At 48.9% G+C, this 24,439-nt stretch overlaps 1 protein-coding gene across 1 annotated transcript in view; it reads left to right on the top strand.

Annotated features, from left to right (window-relative positions):
• IARS1 (isoleucyl-tRNA synthetase 1) overlaps nt 1–24,439 on the top strand; it is a 61,272-nt gene that overhangs the window by 4,308 nt on the left and 32,525 nt on the right. The window contains 11 exon segments of the mRNA XM_075575050.1: nt 8,198–8,354; nt 8,782–8,901; nt 9,040–9,122; nt 13,151–13,268; nt 13,402–13,549; nt 13,744–13,831; nt 17,380–17,440; nt 17,568–17,663; nt 19,515–19,637; nt 19,731–19,822; nt 23,738–23,836. Of these exon segments, the coding sequence (XP_075431165.1) occupies nt 8,198–8,354; nt 8,782–8,901; nt 9,040–9,122; nt 13,151–13,268; nt 13,402–13,549; nt 13,744–13,831; nt 17,380–17,440; nt 17,568–17,663; nt 19,515–19,637; nt 19,731–19,822; nt 23,738–23,836 (1,185 nt within the window).

The raw sequence follows: 24,439 nt of genomic DNA, 5'->3' as shown, positions 1-24,439 counted from the left end.
TTTTGGAGGGACCATGACTGCAGTGTGTCTGTCCATTCAGCAAAATGAAAAAAACTACTACTTTAAAAAGTGGGGTGTGGTGAACTTGACCCAGAGGAAGGCAAACAAAAAAAACCCCAGTGACACGTCATCCAATGATATCTCATAAGGGGAAAAATAATTCCTTCCCGACTCCAAGAATTGGCAATCGGATTACTCCCTGGATCAACATCCTTCCCATGTATACTTTTTTGGTATATCCCTGTATACCTTTCCTTTCTAAAAAGATGTCCAACCTTGTTTTGAAGATATCTATTGTATCTGCCATCACATGAATCCCACACTGTAACTGCCCTTACTGTAAAGAACCCTTTTCTTTGTTGCTGGTGAAATTTCCTTTCCTCCAACCTTAAGGGATGGCCCCGAGTCCTTAGTACTGCCCTTGTGATGAATAGTTCTTTTGAAAGCTCCATGTACTGTCCCCGAATATATTTGTATATACCCTATTTCCTCGATTCTAAGACGCACCCTTGATTTAATAAAAAAAAATGTGGGGAAAAAAACCCAGTATATTAAATGTGCAGATTTTTTTTTTTTTAAACTAACAAACAGTAGCATACATTTATCTGCACTAGAGAGAGGCAGACACAGAATGGGGAGAGAGCGAGACAGTATCGGATGAGCAAAGAGAGAATGGATGGGGGGAAGGAGAGAATGGGGGGGGAAGGAGAGAATGGGGGGGGGGAGGAGGGAATGGAGGGATGGGGGAGAAGGGGATGGGGGGAGGGAGACAGTGGAGGGGAGGGGGGGAGGGAGACAGTGGAGGGGAGGGGGGGGAGACAGTGGAGGGGAGGGGGGAGGGAGACAGTGGGGGGGAGGGGGACAGTGGAGGGGAGGGGGGGAGGGAGACAGTGGAGGGGAGGGGGGAGGGAGACAGTGGAGGGGAGGGGGGAGGGAGACAGTGGGGGGGAGGGAGACAGTGGAGGGGAGGGGGGGAGGGAGACAGTGGGGGGGAGGGAGACAGTGGAGGGGAGGGAGACACACACAGAGACACATACACACACACACAGAGTGACAGAGAAACACACACATACACAAACACACACAGATTGACAGAGACACACAGAGAGAGACACATACACACACACACAGTGACAAAGACACACACACACAGACACAAACACACACAGAGAATCACACAGAGAGAGACACACATACACACACAGAGTGACAGAGAATCACACAGAGAGACACACACACAGAGTAACAGAGAATCACACAGAGAGAGACACATACACACACAGAGTGACAGAGAATCACACAGAGAGAGACACATACACACACAGAGTGACAGAGAATCACACAGAGAGACACATACACACACAGAGTAACAGAGAATCACACAGACACATACACACACAGAGTGACAGAGAATCACACAGAGAGAGACACATACACACACAGAGTGACAGAGAATCACACAGAGAGAGACACATACACACACAGAGTGACAGAGAATCACACAGAGACACATACACACACAGAGTGACAGAGAATCACACAGAGACACACACACACACAGAGTGACAGAGAATCACACAGAGAGAGACACATACACACACAGAGTGACAGAGAATCACACAGAGACACACACACACACAGAGTGACAGAGAATCACACAGAGAGACACACACACACACACACACACAGAGTGACAGAGAATCACACAGAGAGACACATACACACACAGAGTGACAGAGAATCACACAGAGAGAGACACATACACACACAGAGTGACAGAGAATCACACACACACAGAGTGACAGAGAAACACACACATACACAAACACACACAGATTGACAGAGACACACAGAGAGAGACACATACACACACACACAGTGACAAAGACACACACACACAGACACAAACACACACAGAGAATCACACAGAGAGAGACACACATATACACACACAGAGTGACAGAGAATCACACAGAGAGACACATACACACACAGAGTAACAGAGAATCACACAGAGAGAGACACGTACACACACAGAGTGACAGAGAATCACACAGAGAGAGACACATACACACACAGAGTGACAGAGAATCACACAGAGAGACACATACACACACAGAGTAACAGAGAATCACACAGAGACACATACTGTACACACACAGAGTGACAGAGAATCACACAGAGAGAGACACATACACACACAGAGTGACAGAGAATCACACAGAGAGAGACACATACACACACAGAGTGACAGAGAATCACACAGAGAGAGACACATACACACACAGAGTGACAGAGAATCACACAGAGACACATACACACACAGAGTGACAGAGAATCACACAGAGACACACACACACACAGAGTGACAGAGAATCACACAGAGAGAGACATGGGGCAGGAAGCTGTGAGTAGCGGGGGGGGGTCATGGGGCTGGAAGCTGTGAGTAGCGGGGGGGGTTGATGGGGCAGGAAGCTGTGAGTAGCAGAGGAGGGGCGGAGGGTTCATGGGGCTGGAAGCTGTGAGTAGGAGAGGGCTCGTGGGGCTGGAAGCTGTGAGTAGCAGAGGGCTCGTGGGGCTGGAAGCTGTGAGTAGCAGAGGGCTCGTGGGGCTGGAAGCTGTGAGTAGCAGAGGGCTCGTGGGGCTGGAAGCTGTGAGTAGCAGAGGGCTCGTGGGGCTGGAAGCTGTGAGTAGCAGAGGGCTCGTGGGGCTGGAAGCTGTGAGTAGCAGAGGGCTCGTGGGGCTGGAAGCTGTGAGTAGCAGTCAGGGACGGTCAGCTCGTGGTGCCGCTACAGCCGCACTGCTGTGGGTCGCAGAGGGGGGGCCAGCACTTCAAGCAACCAACATGAGACAAGGGGGAGAGCGGGTGGGGGGCCGTGGCTCAAGCAGCCGGCTACCGCGCTTTTTGGTAAAACGCTGAAAGCTACACGCCCTCCGTCTGCAGCGCCCCCAAGCAGGTTTTTTTTTTTTTTTTTTTTAGTACATCGATTCTAAAACGCACCCCTTTTTCAGAGATGTGAAATTGGGGGGAAAAGTGCGTCTTAGAATCGAGGAAATACGGTAGTTATCATATCCCCTCTTAGACGCCTCTTTTCTAATGTAAATAAATCTAATTTAGCTAGGCTCTCCTCATAAGTTAGAATGTCCATCCCCTTTATTAATTTGGTGGTTCTTCTCTGCACCCTCTCTAGTTCCATAATGTCTTTTCTAGGAGTGGTGCCGAAAATTGTACTCCATATTCAAGGTGTGGTCTTACTAATGCTTTGTAAAGGGGCATAATTATGTTTACTTCCCTTCCATCCATTGCCCGTTTGATGCAAGATAAGATCTGTTTGCCTTTGCAGCTACTGCATGACATTGGGCACTATTGCTAAGCCTGCTGTCTACAAGCACTCCTAAATCCCTCTCCATCAAGGATTCCCCCAATATATCTCCATTTAATTTGTAAGTCGCCTTTTTATTCTTGCATCCCAAATGCATAACCTTACATTTATCTGTATTGAACCTCATCTGCCATTTTCCTGCCCAAGTTTCCAGTCTCTCCAAGTCCTTCTGAAGAGAAATTACATCCTGCTCTGATTCTATTACCTTGTACAATTTAGTATCATCAGCAAAGATGGAGACTTTGCTCTCGATGCCAACCTCAAGGTCATTAATAAACAAGTTAAAAAGCAGGGGTCCCAGTACCGATCAAACTTCTGAAGGGTTTCCTTCAGCCTTCTCCTCCTTTCAAAGTCCCTGTATGCAGAAGGGGGTGAGCCCTTTGCGTGTGCAACGTTCCTTCTTGCTGAACCTGGACATTGCACATTCGGCTGTAATTATGGGGTGACTCAAGGCAGGTGCGCGCTGGAGCAAAAGTTTGCGCACCCCTGTAATGTATATATACCACACGTGCCCCAATGCTGCATGGAATGCGACACATTGTTTCGTACATTCATAGGTATTTTACCTATATACTTTCTTTAGAAGTATGGGTCGTTTAGATGAATACTGTACCTGGGCCAAAATATTTTAAGCCTACAATCACGTCACGGTGACCACATATCAGTAGGTCCTACACTCCCAATGTGATACTGTCTTATGTATTTCTTCCGCTGCAGAGAGAGGAGGGAACAGGACAATGCAGGACATCACATACAGGACCCCTATAAACTCATATTGAACCCCCAAAATAACCACAACATATATATATGCATATAAGTGTCAAAGAGGAGTGCTACTGAGCATGGCAATATATATTTAAAACCAGAGACAGAACATGAAACACAGACAGAGCCCGGTGCTACATCCAATGACTCAAATACACAGTAGTGTGTGTGTGTGTGTGTGTGTGTGTGTGTGTGTGTGTGTGTGTGTGTGTGTGTGTGTGTGTGTGTGTGTGTGTGTGTGTGTGTGTGTGTGTGTGTGTGTGTGTGTGTGTGTGTGTGTGTGTGTGTGTGTGTGTGTGTGTTTAATTTGCTATGTATGAGCTACAGTGCAGGAATGAAAATCAGAAGTGCCCTAATAATTATAGTGGGGAAAAAATAATATATACTTCCCATGCTTGCAGTGGTGGTATCTCTACCTCTCTCCGGGGGACAGGGGGGAGGGGAGAGATCTTCTTACTAGCCTATTCCAGTGGTTTACAACCCTTTTTTTGGTTAAAGAACCCTGAGTGAAATTCTCTAATAGCGCGTCTGAGATCGGATGCATTTTAAGGAACCCCAACCCTCTCTAATACCTTGTCTGAGATCTGATGCATTGTAAGGATCCCCAACCCTCTCTAATAGCGCGTCTGAGATCAGATGCATTTTAAGGAACCCCAACCCTCTCTAATAGTAACTCTGTGATCAGATGCATTGTAAGGAACCCCAACCCTCTCTAATAGCGCGTCTGAGATCAGATGCATTGTAAGGAACCCCAACCCTCTCTAATAGCGCGTCTGAGATCAGATGCATTGTAAGGAACCCCAACCCTCTCTAATAGTAACTTTGTGATCAGGTTCATTGTAACTTCTTCTGTATTGATACAATTTTCAAATGACCAGAAAATTGTAGCTATTCCTTTAGGGATGCCCGGAGAACCCAATGGTTCCTAGGAACACCCCACGGGCAGTATAAAGGACTCAGGTCATCCTTTTAGGTTGGAGGAAAGGAGATTTCACCAGCAACAAAGGAAAGGGTTCTTTACAGTAAGGGCAGTTACAGTGTGGGATTCATTACCCATGGAAACTGTGATGGCAGATACAATAGATTTGTTCAAACAAAGGTTGGACATCTATTTAAAAATGAAAGGTATACAGGGATATACCAAATAAGTATACATGGGAAGGATGTTGATCCAGTGAGTCATCTGATTGCCAATTCTTGGAGTCAGGAAGGAATTTATTTTCCCCTTATGAGATATCATTGGATGATATGACACTGGGGTTTTTTGTTTGCCTTCCTCTGGATCAATAAGTAAGTATAGATATAGGATAAAGTATCTGTTGTCTAAATTTAGCATAGGTTGAACTTGATGGTCGTATGTCTTTTTTCAACCTCATCTTCTATGTAACTATGGTGGAAAAAAGCTTGGCTATTCATTCACGTGTGTTCCAGGACCCACTGATTAAGTACAGGTGGGATGCCTGAGCTTAAACTGAGGAGGAGGAGGGGTCCCAAGACCTCCCATAGTTACCAATTTACATTTAGACATACACTCCTCCCCATGCGGTGTGCTGCAGCGTCCTGTTCCCTCCTCTCTATGCAGTGGAACAAATGCATAAGACAGTATAATATTGGGAGTGTAGGACCTAGTGACGTGATTGTAGACTTAAAATATTTTGGCTCAAGTATTCATCTATATGACCCATATTTATGAAGGCAGAATATAGATAAAATACATATATTAGTGGTTATATTGGATGTAGCACTGGGAAGGCCACAAGCTAAGCAAGGCCCGTGGGCGCCTTTGGGGTCAGAGGTTACATGAAACGGAGGCGCTGGCTCTGTTATTTCACCCACAAGAAATCCTATCCGAATAAAATATATTCTTTAAAAAGTGCAAGATTAATCTTTTTAACAATTTGTGATCCTCGTCACCGCTCGAGCACGTGTATGTTGTGTTTATTTCCATGTTCTCTCTACACATTATTATTATTATTATTATTATTATTATTATTCCTTGTTTAGGTTTTTTCTGTTCAATATATATATATATATTTTAAAGTTTCTACTTTTCATGTGTTTAAGTTTCTATAAATGTTTTGATGCACAGTTCCGAGGTTTTGACCCCGACCCTGGGGGCAGAGAGCGAGCTCTGCTGCCTACGGGACGTCCCCCTATAATTCCGTAGTGTTCCGTACCCTCCGGACACCAAGAGATTTTTCACACCTGCCTCTTAACCGGGCGGCCTGCTGCTGAGAACTCTGGCATCAAATGGGTTAACTCCCCATGGGTTTCCAAACAGTACCTCCCCCCCTCCCTCACTCCCTCAAACAGGCCAAGTGTTTACAGTATCCTCCAAATATTCCATTCAAATCCTAACCTTGTGTTTCCAGACTACTTTGTATCCTGGAAACCTGGTGTGCCCAGGGCAGGCTCGCTAACTGCCCCAGGGCACGCTCGCTAACTGCCCCAGGGCACGCGCGCTAACTGCCCCAGGGCACGCGCGCTAACTGCCCCAGGGCACGCTCGCTAACTGCCCCAGGGCACGCTCGCTAACTGCCCCAGGGCACGCTCGCTAACTGCCCCAGGGCACGCTCGCTAACTGCCCCAGGGCACGCTCGCTAACTGCCCCAGGGCACGCTCGCTAACTGCCCCAGGGCACGCTCGCTAACTGCCCCAGGGCACACTCGCTAACTGCCCCAGGGCACGCTCGCTAACTGCCCCAGGGCACGCTCGCTAACTGCCCCAGAGGTGCACCTCCACTTGCTCGGCCTTAGAAACGTTCCATTGTACAAACTTCCTGGTCCTTGATCTCGCTGCCGCGATCTCGCGCTCCTCCATGAAACCCTTGGGCAGTTCTCCGCGTCAGGGAAACGTTGAATATTTTGCAGAGACGGCGCTGCCCTTTGTGGATTTCAAAGCTCACCCCTGAACCCCCCTCACTAACACATCATGTATAATGTGGCCGGTGATGTTGGGGTACATCCGACCGCTTCACGTTTATACCGGAGCTGGTTAAAGGGCCTGGGACTGGCGGTTGCGCTGTTGCGGGGCCGAGTGCTTCTGTTGCGGCTGCAGTCTGTGGGTAATTTGGCTCTGCATCTTTACCCCCTGTTGGTCTGCCAGGGGGGTAAATATTCTAGCTCTCAGGGAATATTACAGCTGACCTGAGGATACATTCGTTCTAGATAGTGCTACGTGCCTGTTATTGCTGTTCTAGACCAGGGGCGGCCAACTCCAGTCCTCAAGGGCCACCAACATATCCTGGGGATATCCCTGCTTCAGCACAGGTGGCTCAATCACTGAGCCATTGATTGAGCCACCTGTGCTGAAGCAGGGATTTCCTGAAAACCTGACCTGTTGGTGGCCCTTGAGGACTGGAGTTGGCCGCCCCTGGTCTAGAACATCTTACATCAGGGTCTAAGGGGAGACGTCTTTAACACACACTGACTGGTGCATCAGCTTCCACTAGAGTCAGTGGATGTTAACAAAACGTTACCTGTTTCCCAACCCACAGCCGCGCGTGCAGTGCGCAGGACGTTATTTGGTTAACCCAGTGGTTTCCAGTCGCTCCAAATTGCTACCTTCTATTCTATATTCGTTGTATTGTGCAAGATGTAGGGTTATCTTTATTTATATAGCGCCATTAATGTACATAGCGCTTCCCAGCCGTAACACACGGGGCAATCGTATAAATAACCAATAATACAAATAACAGATCATGGGAATAAGGGCTTCAGGCATAAAAGTAACATTTTGGAAGAGGAGTCCCTGCCCCGAAGAGCTTACAATCTAATAGATGAGCAAGGTTTGGGGGTTGGGTTCCCCCGAAAAATCCCATTGAAAAGAATGAGGATTCCACATAGCCGAATGTATTCAGTGGTTTATTGAGCAGGGAAAGGGCCTTCGTGGCTCTTTCACGCTCTCTCCTTGTCACTATTGTCCTCCCTGTGCGCCCCATGTCACTTTGAGCCCCCATTATAGCTTTTGAGACCCCCCCCTAGGTTTAGAAACGCTGACTTGTTTCTACCCCCCCTCCATCCTTACTGTCCCCGTCTCCCCTCTCTCAGGTACACCTTCTATGATGGGCCACCATTTGCAACGGGCCTCCCTCACTACGGGCACATCCTGGCCGGCACCATTAAGGATATCGTTACCAGGTTCGCTCACCAGAGCGGGTTCTACGTGGAGCGGCGGTTCGGCTGGGACTGTCACGGGTTGCCAGTGGTAAGCTCCCGTCTTGCGGTCCCACCCCAAGTCCATCGCCCCTGGCACCCTCCAGCATATTAACCTCCCAATTTGCACCCTTAATCTGGTGCAGGGGACATCCCTTAATGCGGCGGGCACAACGCCCTTATGATTTAGCTTAATAAACCTATAGAGTGGCTTTATGATGGCTCTGGCACAGCACTGGCCCTGGCACGCAAGAGGCCCTATGGGCGTAACGGGTATGTCACGGTACAGGCTCATTTTCCAGGGGAGGATCGAGTAAGCCGCTCCCCACAGAGCAGTCGGCCGGACGGGAAGTGCAGTTTACGTCCGTTTCCTTCAGCTGGGAGAAGCCTGTCATGTGACCGGAAAGGTCGGCGGTGCGGTGGTGCCGTCCCGGCTAATACTTGGTGTCCGGCCTTATTTCCCGTCCCACTTCCCTCAGGAATACGAGATCGACAAGGCGCTGGGAATTAAGGGCCCGGAGGACGTCGCCCGCATGGGGATCTCCGAGTACAACAAGCGATGCCGCGGGATCGTCATGAGATACTCACAGGAGTGGGAGGTACGAGGGACCCGGGAGGTCGGTGTTAAGGGCCTGAACAAAAGGACATGCGGTGGGGGGGGGACGGGGAGGATATGCTTCACCCACTTCAAAGGCAGTCCCGTTTCCCGCTGAGCCACTCCTTTTCTTTATACGCAGGTCAGCGTGACACGGCTCGGACGCTGGATAGATTTCAAAAACGACTACAAGACTTTGTATCCCTGGTTCATGGAAACTGTCTGGTAGGTAGGACGGGCGCGGGAAATCACGTCCCATGAAAAGATGGCGGCTCGAAAGGTTTTTGTGAGAAGGGCGTGCCCTGTCCACGTCCGGCCACGGTCTGCAGAACCCACGTTACAAAGCCGTGGTCTGATGATAACATCAGTGCTCTCGTATAGGGGAATTGTTCTGTAGTGAGCAAAGTCGCCCTCAACGTGTGTGTGTGTGTGTGTGTGTGTGTGTGTGTGTGTGTGTGTGTGTGTGTGTCATTTAAATACACTGTGTTCAGAAAAAACAGGACCCCTTTTATTTTTCGCCATATCTTGCAGTAAAATCACTCCATCTTCATGACAATTTGAGCCATTATAGGTCTGTCACAGGAGATTATTACACTTAAGAATTATTTGATAATCTAATAAATATTCTTTGGCGTTGGTGACGGCGTGATGACCTCATCACGTGCACAGTTACAACATGGTGTGTAGTGCAGTACCGCAGAAGATAAGCGCGTTATAAAGAGGGGGAGACAGAGCAAGAATTGGGCTCCAAAATGCTGACATAAATTGTCCCCCGATAAAGGACGGCGCTAGGAGGGCTGAAAAAACTCATTCTTAAAACAGCGTATCGTTCAGGAGCGGGAGCAGCGCGTTTCGATGATGCAATCAGACAGCGGCGTTCTCGTCTTCGGGCGCGCGTTCAGCCGGAAGACTCGTTGAAGAGACCTTTTTTATAACAGCTTAACACATTTACGAGCTACGGAGGAACAACTCCTATTTCTCGTTTAATGAACACGTACCTCCCGCAGCGTATCTGGTATCTGACATAATACACTGACATCCATTTAGTTGCGATCAGTTGATTGTCTACATTGTGCTTCTTACTTAGTGTTAATCTACAGAACAGACCTACAATTGTGCGCTCTCTCATGGGAAGCGAGTGAGAAATATATAAGATATAATGAAAGTGTAGAGAGAAATTATCACAATGTGGCGCTGAAAATTAATTAGTGCATTTAAATGAGTGAATCTGATAAATATCAGTGCATTTTGTGCTCGTGAGAATTAAATGATACTATGTATACAAACGAATTGTTGAATGCAGCTGTCACCCAATGTTGGATTGCTTTCTCAATCCCGTACAGTTTTCAAAGGTCCATGGTCGTAGGGAAGCGCAAACGTATGTGAAAAGGAAGAACAAATATCTAATAGTGCAGTATTGTCAAATGCGCATATGGAGGAATTCTTCGTGGTTCTTATGAGTTGGATACTCACACGTGTGAGGAGGTCTAGATACACGTAAAGGTGTCTTTGGATAGTAAATCATAGACCGCAATCAGGTTGAAGATGGCACCGGAATATGTACATCCACGTGTACCTTACATATAATATGGGAGAGGGGACCGGACATAGTGCAGACTATAACACTTTATATGGGTAAGTATAGGATGGTATACACTCACATGGTATAAGTATGGTACAGGCAATTATATTAACGCGATCGACACCGGCTGCTATGACGTGGAGCAGTTTTCGTCTTCCTTGGTACGATTTTCCCGCCAAATACACACCTCGCGGTTCCGTGTAGGGGACTCCGGATGTTGCGTGTCAGCGGATCCAAGGGTTTCCGGTCGACTGCGTGGAGCGTCACTCTACGCGTTTCACCATAGTTGGTTTCATCAGGAGTGTCGACATTGGTATTATACACACCTATAAACCCTAAACTGACTGCGGATTGGTCTAAAATGACATAGCAATAATCAACTAGTTGTTTGGTTGCTATATATATATATATATATATATATATATATATATATATACATTTATTTATTTATTTATTTATTTAGTGGGTATAGGTGGATACAAATTAGCATGAGATGCAATTTAAAACAGATCTGCATATTTCTCCATCAGTTTGATATATATTCATCAATACATTTCAGCTTTGTCTCCCTTGTATCTATTTTTAAAAATTTTACTCTTAATTTTTAATTACAACAATGTTATGTAAATATTGTATTTATATAAGTTTTGGCTATAATTTTTACTTCCTTTTTTTACTTATTTTAGTAATAAAAATATACACTTTTTTGATTAGATTAAGTTCTATCAATTTTTGGACCATCACATATGTTTATGTGGAGGAATTAAATTGCATCTCATGCTAATTTGTATCCACCTATACCCACTATATATATATCTCAACCAAACAACTAGTTGATTATTGCTACGTCATTTTAGACCAATCCGCCGTCAGTTTAGGGTTTATAGGTGTGTGTAATACCAATGTCGACACTCCTGATGAAACCAACTATGGTGAAACGCGTAGAGTGACGCTCCACGCAGTCGACCGGAAACCCTTGGATCCGCTGACACGCAACATCCGGAGTCCCCTACACGGAACCGCGAGGTGTGTATTTGGCGGGAAAATCGTACCAAGGAAGACGAAAACTGCTCCACGTCATAGCAGCCGGTGTCGATCGCGTTAATATAATTGCCTGTACCATACTTATACCATGTGAGTGTATACCACCCTATACTTACCCATATAAAGTGTTATAGTCTGCACTATGTCCGGTCCCCTCTCCCATATTATATGTAAGGTACATGTGGATGTACATAATCCGGTGCCATCTTCAACCTGATTGCGGTCTATGATTTACTATACAAAGACACCTTTACGTGTATCTAGACCTCCTCACACGTGTGAGTATCCAACTCATAAGAACCAAGAAGAATTCATCCATATGCGCATTAGACAATACTGCACTATTAGATATTTGTTCTTCCTTTTCACATACGTTTGCGCTTCCCTACGACCATGAACAATGAAAGTGTATAGGGGCGTGCGCAGTTGCGTAGGTGCGTAGGGGCGCGTGTAGGTCTTGCTAAACGAGGCACAGTCACACACATGTTCAGTGGTTGCATTGGGGCAATTGGGAATGACCAATTCACTCCTCACCTTTTTTATCAATCCTCCCAATATTTTCCCGGGCACCAATTTTGAATCCGTTCCTGTAATACGCAGAACAGCCAAACGACGGCGCAAGTCACGCCAAGCGAAGTAATGTGGCGCGGTGACTGACTCCTGCCTCAGAGAATCAGTGACTTCATTTAGAAGCGGGGACCGGAAACACTTCCCAGGATATTTTCTTTCTGCTGTTTTGGGAAATTAAATACAGAAACATTCCCTGTGTTTAATTCTCACAAGTGGGGGGGAAACCCGCGCAGAACGCCATTTTGTAATGTACAGGCTGTTACAGCGGCACGGCCCGCGCTCAATCACCAAACGCTGTTCCATGATGTGCGTCTCTAACATGGCCACCACTGGCGCAGCTCCGGGGTACAATAAGTCAGTGTGGCCGTGCGCAGGCGTGGGGGCCTCCATTTTGAGGCCAGGGCGGAATGTCTGGTTTGGGAGATGGCGAGAACGCCAGAGAATTCGTGCAGCTCCTCGCCTGCCTGGTTTGAGAACGGCTCGCGCCCCTTTCTGGCAAGTTAATTAATGAAACGATGTTACGATTATAGGGAGCGGTTCTATGGGGCAATAGGAGGAGTTATAGGGAGCGGTTCTATGGGGCAATAGGAGGAGTTATAGGGAGCGGTTCTATGGGGCAATAGGAGGAGTTATAGGGAGCGGTTATGTGGGGCAATAGGAGTTATAGGGAGCGGTTATGTGGGGCAATAGGAGGAGTTATAGGGAGCGGTTATATGGGGCAATAGGAGATTTAGGGAGCGGTTATATGGGGTAATAGGAGGAGTTATAGGGAGCGGTTATATGGTGTAATAGGAGGAATTATAGGGAGCGGTTATATGGGGCAATAGGAGGTGTTACAGGGAGGGGTATATGCGGTTATAAGAGGAGTTATAGGGAGCATTTATATGGGGCAGTAGGAGGAGTTATAGGGAGTGTTTATATAGGGAAGTAGGAGGAGTTATAGGGAGCGTTTATATGGGGAAGTAGGAGGAGTTATAGGGAGCGTTTATGTGGGGTAACTGGTTATGTGCTGGCTGAGCAGTATGACCGCAGTGTCGCCCCTGTCTGTATTCTACAGGTGGGTGTTTAAGCAGCTGTATGACAAGGGCCTGGTGTACCGAGGAGTGAAGGTCATGCCGTTCTCCACCGCCTGCAACACCCCTCTCTCCAACTTCGAGTCCCACCAGAACTACAAGGTGAGACCTTCCAACTCTTCCAGGTATAAGGGAAGCGACCTCGTGTGACGCCTCGAGCTGGGAGCAGCATGCGGTGTCCCGTGTCTCCACCTCTTCTCCTTCATAAACCCCCGCTGTCTTCTCCCTGTCTCAGGACGTCCAGGATCCCTCGGTCATCATCACCTTCCCGTTACTGGAAGACGAAAGCGTCTCCTTGGTGGCTTGGACAACTACACCCTGGACCCTGCCCAGCAACCTGGCGCTGTGCGTCAATGCTGATCTGATCTACGTCAAGCTGCGAGGTGAGGTGCAGGGAGAGGGGCTCCAGCCCCATTGTACCGCGCGTTGGGGCCCTTAGCAGTAAATAAGGTGAACGCTCTGGGGCCCTTAGAAGGAAATAACATGGACGCGTTGGTGCACCTAAGCAGTAAATAAGATGATTTGCTGCGCTGGACTGGCTTGCAGTCCTACTAAGTGTGCGTTTTCTGTGTCCTAGATACATCCAACGGTAATATTTATATAATGATGGAGTCCAGGCTCTCTGCTCTGTATAAGGCTGAAACCGAATACCACATCCTGGAAAGGTATGTGCTTTATTATTTGTATATTCTTTGTGTCGCGTCTGTAAATAATAAATAATAATAATAGCACGTTCTTGTATAGCGCTGCTAGTTGTACGCAGCGCTTTACAGAGACATTTTGCAAGCACAGATCCCTGCCCCGTAGAGCTTACAATCTATGTTTTTGAATAAATATTGCTGCAGACATATAATACACACTCTTGCATATACAGTTAGGTCCGGAAATAATTGGACATTGATACAAGTCTTGGTATTTCGGCTGTGTACCAAAATAAATTTAAGTTACAGTTAAATAATGAAGATGGGCTTAAAGTGCAGTCTATCAGCTTTAATTTGAGGGTATTCACATCCAAATTGGAGGAAGGGTTTAGGAATTACATCTCTTTAATATGTAGCCCCCTCTCTTTCAAAGGACCAAAAGTAATTGGACAATTGACTCAAAAGCTGTTTCATGGACAGGTGTGGGCGATTCCTTCATTATTTCATCATCAATTACAGCAGGTAAAAGGTCTGGAGTTGATTCCAGGTTTGGCATTCATATTTGGAAGCTGTTGCTGTGAACCCACAACATGCGGTCAAAGGAGCTCTCAATGCAAGTGAAACAGGGCATCCTTAGGCTGCAAAAAAAAAAAAAATCCATCAGAGAGTTAGCAGGAACATTAGAAGTGGCCAAATCAACAGTTTGGTACATTCTGAGAAAAAAAGAACGCGCTGGTGAACTCTGATACACAAAAAGGCCTGGACGTCCACGGAAGACAAGTGGTGGATGATCGTAGGATCCTTTCCATGGTAAAGAAAAACCCCTTCACAACTTCCAGCCAAGTGAAGAACAGTCTCCAGGAGGTAGGCATATCATTATCCAAGTCTACCATAAAGAGAAGACTTCACAAGCGCAAATACAGAGGGTTCACCACAAGGTGCAAACCTTTCATAAGCTTCGGGAATAGAAAGAGCAGTTTAGACTTTGCCAAACAATATCTTAAAAAGCCAGACTATTTCTGGAACAGCATTCTTTGTACAGATGAAACTAAGATCAACCTGTACCAGAATGATGGGAAGAAAAAAGTATGGAGAAGGCTTGGAACGGCTCATGATCCGAAGCATACCACATCATCTGTAAAACACGGTGGAGGCAGTGTGATGGCATGGCTTACAATGGCACTGGGTCACTAGTGTTTATTGATGATGTGACAGAAGACAGAAGCAGCTGGATGAATTCTGAAGTGTATTGGGATATATTGTTTGCTCCGATTCAGCCAAATTCAGCAAAGTTGATTGGACGGCGCTTCACTTTACAGATGGACAATGACCCAAAACATACTGCGAAAGCAACCCTGGAGTTTTTTAAGGCAAAGAAGTGGAATATTCTGCAATGGCCGAGTCAATCACCTGATGTCAACCCGATCGAGCATGCATTACACTTGCTGAAGACAAAACTTACGGCAGAAAGACCCACGAACAAACAACAACTGAAGGCCGCTGCAGTAAAGGCCTGGCAAAGCATCACAAAGGAGGAAACCCAGCGTTTGGTGATGTCCATGCGTTCCAGACTTCAGTCATTGCCTGCAAAGGATTCTCGACAAAGTATTAAAAATGTATTTATGATTGTGTTAATTTGTCCAATTACATTAGAGCCCCTGAAATAAGGGGACTGTGTATGAAAATGGTTGCAATTCCTAAACATTTCATACGATATATTTGTTCAACCCCTTGAATTAAAGCTGAATGTCTGCACTTCTATTGCATCTCGGTTGTTTCATTTCAAATCCATTGTGGTGGCGTACAGAGCCAAAATGATGAAAATTGTGTCAATGTCCAATTATTTCCAGACCTAACTGTATATCATACACACATACCGTATTTCCTCGATTGTAAGACGCACCATCAATTTGGCCCTTACAACCCAGAAAAATTACTTTTTCACTTACCATGTTTCAGGAGAGGTCCCATGTCAGCGGAGGATGAAGCGGGCGGCGGCGGATGGAGAGGTCCCACGTCTGCAGATGGTTGAAGATGGATAGTGGGCCGGAGTGCGGCGGGATAGGTCCAAGTCTGCAGGTGAATGAAGATAAGAAGACAGTGGGCGGCGTGCGGCGGCGGCGGAAGCAGAACATAATCGCAGGAGAGCTGAGCAGGAGCTGAGCGGCATGGGGGAACGGCTTGGGAGGGGCAAACTGTAATACCGGGAGTTGACCGGTGTCTGACTTCCGGTTAAAGTGTGCACTTCCCAAGCCGTTCCACCATGCCGCTCTGCTCCTGCTTGGCTCTCCTGTTATGATCTCCTTCTGCCACTGAACGCCCACCCTCTGTCTTATCTTCATTCACCTGCAGACCCAACGCATTCCCGCCACCGCTTCATCCTCCACTGACATGGGACCTCTCCTGAAACATAAGTGAAAAGAAGGGGGTTAGTGCTATAGACACTTGATTTTATTATTTTATTTTAATACATCGATTCTAAGACGCACCCCGATTACAGACATGTGAAAATCGGAAAAAAGGTGCGTCTTAGAATTGAGGAAATAGGGTATTTTATATCTATCTCAAATAAAAATATCACTTGTGAGCACATTCACATGTCTTAGACAGGTCTGCAACCCTGCCTTTCACCATTATCCCCAGCATACAGTGCTTCCACTGCTGCAATGGATTCTGGGAAATGACATGCAAATGAGCACACAATGTGTCACCTTTTTGTCTGAAAAACCATTGTTACATGGAGCCCATATAAGCTAATGCTCGCTGTTAACACAGCTTTAAAGCACAGCATGGGAATCAGACGCAAAGCCAGAGAAACCATTCACAGACATGTTTCTACCTTAATGGCTATCATCAGTGTGAGGTTGGTTGTGTGTGTATGTATATATCTTTATCTGTGTATATATCTATATCTGTGTCCTATCTGTATATGTTCAGTGAGTAAAGACACTGACTGGCACCGAGTGTGAAGCAGGGGAACCTGGTGTCGGCTCCTTGTGACCTTGGGCAAGTCACTTTATCTCCCTTTGCCTCAGGCACCAAAAACATAGTTACATAGTAGATGAGATTGAAAAAAGACGTACGTCCATCAAGTTCAACCTATGCTAAATTTAGACAACAGATACTTTATCCTATATCTATACTTATTGATCCAGAGGAAGGCAAACAAAAAAACCCATTAAGGGGAAAAATAAATTCCTTCCTGACTCCAAGAATTGGCAATCGGATTAATCCCTGGATCAACATCCTTCCCATGTATACTTATTTGGTATATCCCTGTATACCTTTCCCATCTAAAAAGATGTCCAACCTTTTTTTTTTTTAACAAATCTATTGTATCTGCCATCACTAAAACATAGATTGTAAGCTCCATGGGCCAGGGACCTGTGCCTGCAAAATGTCTCTGTAGCACTACGCAAAACACTAGCAGCGCTATAGTGTTGTTGTTGTTATTATTTCTACACATACACACACACACACACACACACACACACACACAAACACATTCTGTCTCCCGTGTACCTGTGTATATTGTGTTTTCTCATTTCCTTTGTGATTTTCCTTGTTACCAGATTTCCTGGCATTACTCTGAACGGCAGGAAGTACAAACCCCTGTTTGAGTATTTTCAGAAGGTAGGTCCTTGCGCGTGTACACGTGACACGAACACCTCCAGATTAACCCCTTCACCGCGGGAGGGTGTGCGAGGCGCCTTGCTCTCGGTGAGTGGTCGGACTCACCACGGCTCCTCCTTATTCCCAGGCGGCAGACACTGGTGCGTTTACGGTGGTGACGGATAACTACGTGAAGTCGGAGGAAGGCACCGGCGTGGTTCACCAGGCTCCTTACTTTGGTGCTGTGAGTACACGACCAGCAGTTTGTAACTGGTGCCGTCATACCGCTTCCAGCCACTTGATGGCAGTGGTTTGATGTGTTATCTGTTATATCGGAATAGTGTGTGTGGGACACGGACATTCTTCATGTCTGTCTTCACATATAAGTAGTCTTGTCATACCAGGTTACTGCCCTCCTTCCCACATTGTACTGCGTGGCGGAATATGTTGGCGCCATACAAATAAAAGATAATTGTAGGTAGATCAATCTCACACATACTGGGTTTCCTGCATGGTGTCTGTGTGTGTCTCTCTCTCTCTCGCTGTGTCTCTGTCTCTCTTTCTCTCTCTCGCTGTGTCTCTCTCTCGCTGTGTGTCTCTCTCTCGCTGTGTGTCTCTCTCTCGCTGTGTCTCTCTCTCTCTCGCTGTGTCTCTCTCTCGGTGTCTCTCTCTCTCTCTCTCTCTCGCTGTGTCTCTCTCTCTCTCGCTGTGTCTTTCTCTCGCTGTGTCTTTCTCTCGCTGTGTCTTTCTCTCGCTGTGTCTTTCTCTCGCTGTGTCTTTCTCTCGCTGTGTCTTTCTCTCGCTGTGTCTTTCTCTCGCTGTGTCTTTCTCTCGCTGTGTCTTTCTCTCGCTGTGTCTCTCTCTCTCTCTCGCTGTGTCTCTCTCTCGCTTGCTGTGTCTCTCTCTCTCTCTTGCTGTGTCTCTCTCTCTCTCGCTGTGTCTCTCTCTCTCTCTCTCGCTGTGTCTCTCTCGCTGTGTCTCTCTCTCGCTGTGTCTCTCTCTCTCTCTCTCGCTGTGTCTCTCTCTCTCTCTCGCTGTGTCTCTCTCTCTCTCTCGCTGTGTCTCTCTTTCTCTCGCTGTGTCTCTCTCTCTCTCTCTCTCTCTCGCTGTGTCTCTCTCGCTGTGTCTCTCTCTCTCTCTCTCGCTGTGTCTCTCTCTCTCGCTGTGTCTCTCTCTCGCTGTGTCTCTCTCTCTCTCTCTCTCTCTCGCTGTGTCTCTCTCTCTCTCTCGCTGTGTCTCTCTCTCGCTGTGTCTCTCTCTCTCTCTCTCTCACTGTGTCTCTCTCTCTCTCACTGTGTCTCTCTCTCTCTCGCTGTGTCTCTCTCTCTCTCGCTGTGTCTCTCTCTCTCGCTGTGTCTCTCTCTCTCTCTCTCTTTCGCTGTGTCTCTCTCTCTCTCTCGCTGTGTCTCTCTCTCTCTCTCTCTCGCTGTGTCTCTCTCTCTCTCTCGCTGTGTCTCTCTCTCGCGGTGTCTCTCTCTCTCTCTCTCGCTGTGTCTCTCTCTCTCTCGCTGTGTCTCTCTCTCGCTGTGTCTCTCTCTCTCTCGCTGTGTCTCTCTCTCTCTCGCTGTGTCTCTCTCTCTCTCGCTGTGTCTCTCTCTCTCTCTCGCTGTGTCTCTCTCTCTCTCGCTGTGTCTCTCTCTCTCTCTCGCTGTGTCTCTCTCTCTCTCGCTGTGTCTCTCTCTCTCTCTCGCTGTGTCTCTCTCTCTCTCTCGCTGTGTCTCTCTCTCTCGCTGTGTCTCTCTCTCTCGCTGTGTCTCTCTCTCTCGCTGTGTCTCTCGCTGTGTCTCTCTCTCTCGCTGTGTGTCTCTCTCTCTCGCTGTGTGTCTCTCTCTCTCGCTGTGTGTCTCTCTCTCTCGCTGTGTCTCTCTCTCTCTCTCTCGCTGTGTCTCTCTCTCTCTCTCTCGCTGTGTCTCTCTCTCTCTCTCTCGCTGTGTCTCTCTCTCTCTCTCTCGCTGTGTGTCTTGTGCGCACTGTGCCTCGTTCTCTCTCAATAGTCAGGACCTAAATCCTCTCCAGCACAGGGAGGATGGCGTCCCAGTACACTGGGCCCCTCTGCCCACGCGCTGCCTTTCACACCTCCCCTCTCTGCCCTCAGGACGATTACAGGGTCTGCATGGACTTCAACATCATCCAGAAGGATTCGGTGCCCGTGTGCCCGGTCGATGCGTCCGGCTGCTTCACCCCCGAAGTGACCGACTTTGCAGGACAATATGTAAAGGTGCGGCCCCCCTTCTTGGCCTGTGTGTTACGGTGACTACCGCGTGCTCCCCTGCGTGTGCCGTGTATGTGACCCGTGTGTCTGTACCCACAGGACGCTGATAAGGACATTATTAAGATGCTGAAGGAGCAGGGACGCCTGGTACACAGCGGCTCCTACAAACACAACTACCCCTTCTGCTGGAGGTGAGCGAGCGGCACCTGTCTCTACAACTGCAGCCGTCCGCGCTGCGCACGCACACCGCGCCATCGTGTCCCTGCTACCGCGGTGTCCGTACATACAGTAATAATAACGTACAGGGAAGCCAGGTAACTGTGCTGTGAGCACGGCTAGATATGGAAGTACACAATCCAGTTCTTTCTACCTTTATTAAGGCATTAACTCGATGAGGATTTCCATCTAGAAATGGTGCAAACCGCCACTTTGCACCATGTAACAGAATAAGCCCCTCGCTGCTCCGTTAGATGCGATATTCACTGACACTATATATTGGTGTGTTATGATGGGTACATCAGTACGCAATGCCGGGTGTTGTCTGTATTACTCTAGTATTGAATCAGTGTTGTGTTATCCCGGCTAAATACGGTATGTGTGGGTATGTGTCTCTCTATTTGTTTAGCGCCATCCAGGTATATAGCACTTTACAATACACAAAAAAATATTACAACACATAATGGGAATAAGCGCTTCACACAAAGCAATAAGAAAGGGAGTCCCTGCCCCGAAGAGCTTACAATCTAAATGCTAAGTGGGGAGAACGTACAGAGACAGTAGGAGGGTGTTCTGGTAAGTGCGTCTGCAGGGGCCAAGGTCGATGTATCAGGTGTAAATTATCAGCCACGGAGCTACTCATAAGCTGCGTTACAGAGGTGGGGTTTAAGAAAGGTCCTAAAGGTGGATAGAGAGGGTGCTAGTCGGATATTGAGGGGAAGGGCATTCCAGAGGTGTGGGGAAGTCAGTGAGAAAGGTTTAAGTTGGGAGAGAGCTTTAGATACAAAGGGGGTAGAGAGAAGACATCCTTGAGCAGAACGCAAGAGTCTGGATGGTGCATAGCGAGAAATTAGGACTGAGATGTAAGGAGGGGCAGAAGAGGGTATACTGTAGTGAGATATTGGGGTGAGATGTAAGCAGGGGCAGAGGAGGGTATAGGGAGATATTAGGGTGAGATGTAAGGAGGGGCAGAGGAGTGCATAGTGAGAGATTAGGGTTTGATGGAAGGACAGGCAGAGGCATGTAAGGGATAACGTATGTAATAGGAAGCCAGGAGAGGGATTTCAGCGTGAGAGACGCTGAGAAATTTAGGAGAGAGGAAAGTGATTCTATAGCGGAGACGTTCAGAGACTTTGGTCTGTACAGCAGGTGTAAGGTCAGGGGTTGAAAAGTAAATTTGTGTCATCAGCATAGAGGTGATGTTTGAACCCACGAGATGTGATTAGGTCACCAAGAGAGGGCAGCTTCCAGAGCAGTGTCAGACTGAGTGAGCCAGGTCTCAGTTATACTGTAGCAAAGAGAAGCAGGGAGTGAGAGAGAAAGAAGTCATGCACAGAGAGGAACTTGTTAGAGAGGGAGCGAGCATTCCAAAGGGCACAGGAGAAAGGGAGAGAGGAGGGAGGGTGGCAGGGGATGGGGAGAGAGGAGGGAGGGTGGCAGGGGATGGGGAGAGAGGAGGGAGGGTGGCAGGGGATGGGGAGAGAGGAGGGAGGGTGGCAGGGGATGGGTATGAGGTTGGAGGGGTTGACACCAGAAGGAGTAGAAGCTGCATTTGGCAGGCGAGGACGAGCGCATGTAGGAATAAGGCAGGGACCAGGATTGGGAGAGATATCCCCGGAAGCTAGGAGGCATGGCAAGGAAGACTATGTGTGAGGAGGATGTGTAGGGGTGTGATTCAGTGCAGGGGATATAGCTGTGCGGTGTCAGAGGGTGCAGGTAAGAGAGGAGTTCATGTGAACTGAGAAGTGGGGAAGGAAGGAGAGATGGAGATATATGAATAGAGTTAGAGACATGATGAGGCTGGGAGAAAGGAACGTGTAGTTATAAAAGAATTGCGGTTAGATTAAATATAAATAGGGGCGGCCGTTCACTGGTGGGTGCTGTGTACTGACAATGGAGTTAGGAACAGGACAAAATGCAAGAACTGCTAAACCCAATGTATGTTTGGTGGCGCTGTATAGGGAAGAGAGCCGCCTTCTTGAGTCTGATAGGCTCTTTCCTCCGTTCCAGCGCAGTTCCACCCCAGCACCGGGGGCCAGCATGTCCCCTTCCTGTCCCACGCCCGATAAACTCTCCAGGGCAGCGCGCTTAACAAATGGGCCCCTTTAAAGACGGGACACTGCTTCCCCAGTCCGTATTAAATACATAGGCCTAAGAATTCACCTGATCGCGCCGGCGTTCTGCCCAGACGCAGCCCGGCTAACACATGATCGCGCCGACGCTCTGCCCAGACGCAGCCCGGCTAACACATGATCGCGCCGACGCTCTGCCCAGACGCAGCCCGGCTAACACATGATCGCGCCGACGCTCTGCCCAGACGCAGCCCGGCTAACACATGATCGCGCCGACGCTCTGCCCAGACGCAGCCCGGCTAACACATGATCGCGCCGACGCTCTGCCCAGACGCAGCCCGGCTAACACATGATCGCGCCGGCGCTCTGCCCAGACGCAGCCAGCTAACACATGATCGCGCCGACGCTCTGCCCAGACGCAGCCAGCTAACACATGATCGCGCCGACGCTCTGCCCAGACGCAGCCCGGCTAACACATGATCGCGCCGACGCTCTGCCCAGACGCAGCCCGACTAACACATGATCGCGCCGACGCTCTGCCCAGACGCAGCCCGGCTAACACATGATCGCGCCGACGCTCTGCCCAGACGCAGCCCGGCTAACACATGATCGCGCCGACGCTCTGCCCAGACGCAGCCCGGCTAACACATGATCGCGCCGACGCTCTGCCCAGACGCAGCCCGACTAACACAGGATCGCGCCGACGCTCTGCCCAGACGCAGCCCGGCTAACACAGGATCGCGCCGACGCTCAGCCCAGACGCAGCCCGGCTAACACATGATCGCGCCGACGTTCTGCCCAGACGCAGCCCGGCTAACACGTGATCGCGCCGACGTTCTGCCCAGACGCAGCCCGGCTAACACATGATCGCGCCGACGCTCTGCCCAGACGCAGCCCGACTAACACATGATCGCGCTGGCGTTCTGCCCAGACGCAGCCCGGCTAACACATGATCGCGCCGACGCTCAGCCCAGACGCAGCCCGGCTAACACATGATCGCGCCGACGCTCTGCCCAGACGCAGCCCGGCTAACACATGATCGCGCCGACGCTCTGCCCAGACGCAGCCCGACTAACACATGATCGCGCTGGCGTTTTGCCCAGACGCAGCCCGGCTAACACAGGATCGCGCCGACGCTCTGCCCAGACGCAGCCCGGCTAACACATGATCGCGCCGACGCTCTGCCCAGACGCAGCCAGCTAACACATGATCTCGCCGACGATCTGCCCAGACGCAGCCCGGCTAACACGTGATCGCGCCGACGTTCTGCCCAGACGCAGCCCGGCTAACACATGATCGCGCCGACGCTCTGCCCAGACGCAGCCCGACTAACACATGATCGCGCTGGCGTTCTGCCCAGACGCAGCCCGGCTAACACATGATCGCGCCGACGCTCTGCCCAGACGCAGCCCGACTAACACATGATCGCGCTGGCGTTCTGCCCAGACGCAGCCCGGCTAACACAGGATCGCGCCGACGCTCTGCCCAGACGCAGCCCGGCTAACACATGATCGCGCCGCCGCTCAGCCCAGACACAGCCCGGCTAACACATGATCGCGCCGACGCTCTGCCCAGACGCAGCCAGCTAACACATGATCGCGCCGACGCTCTGCCCAGACGCAGCCCGGCTAACACATGATCGCGCCGACGCTCTGCCCAGACGCAATGAAATGTTGTGTAATCAGACATGTCTCCTATGCTCGCTGTTGGATTCACTAACCGGGTCAGAACACGTAACCCAGTGCGCACCTGAGAAACGAGAGTACGCTGTGTTCTCCCCGTCGTGTTAACCCTTCCTTGTCACTCTGTTCTCTTCAGGTCGGAAACACCCCTCATTTACAAAGCGGTCCCCAGTTGGTTTGTGGGGGTGGAGCACATGGTGGAGAAACTTCTGCAGAACAATGACCAGTGCTACTGGTAAGGACTGGGGGTCTTTACATGGGGTTTATGGTCCGCAGGATCGGGGAGGGGGGGCGCCGGCGTACAGAAGCGCTATGCCTCAAGCTGTGTTAAAAAGGCAGGAATATTCTGTGTCCGTATAATAATATGGTAATAACGGCCGTGGAGACGCGAGGCGGCGAGCCCAGGAATATTCGGTGTCCGTATAATAATATGGTAATAACGGCCGTGGAGACGCGAGGCGGCGAGCCCAGGAATATTCTGTGTCCGTATAATAATATGGTAATAACGGCCGTGGAGACGCGAGGCGGCGAGCCCAGGAATATTCTGTGTCCGTATAATAATATGGTAATAACGGCCGTGGGGACGCGAGGTGGCGAGCCCAGGAATGTTCTGTGTCCGTATAATAATATGGTAATAACGGCTGTGGAGACGCGAGGCGGCGAGCCCAGGAATATTCTGTGTCCGTATAATAATATGGTAATAACGGCCGTGGAGACGCGAGGCGGCGAGCCCAGGAATATTCGGTGTCCGTATAATAATATGGTAATAACGGCCGTGGAGACGCGAGGCGGCGAGCCCAGGAATATTCTGTGTCCGTATAATAATATGGTAATAACG

Source organism: Ascaphus truei, chromosome 17, assembly GCF_040206685.1.
Source record: "Ascaphus truei isolate aAscTru1 chromosome 17, aAscTru1.hap1, whole genome shotgun sequence".
NCBI classification, from domain to species: domain Eukaryota; kingdom Metazoa; phylum Chordata; class Amphibia; order Anura; family Ascaphidae; genus Ascaphus; species Ascaphus truei.
The sequence above is the reverse complement of the archived record's forward strand: the minus strand, read 5'-3'. Positions and strand labels throughout refer to the sequence as shown.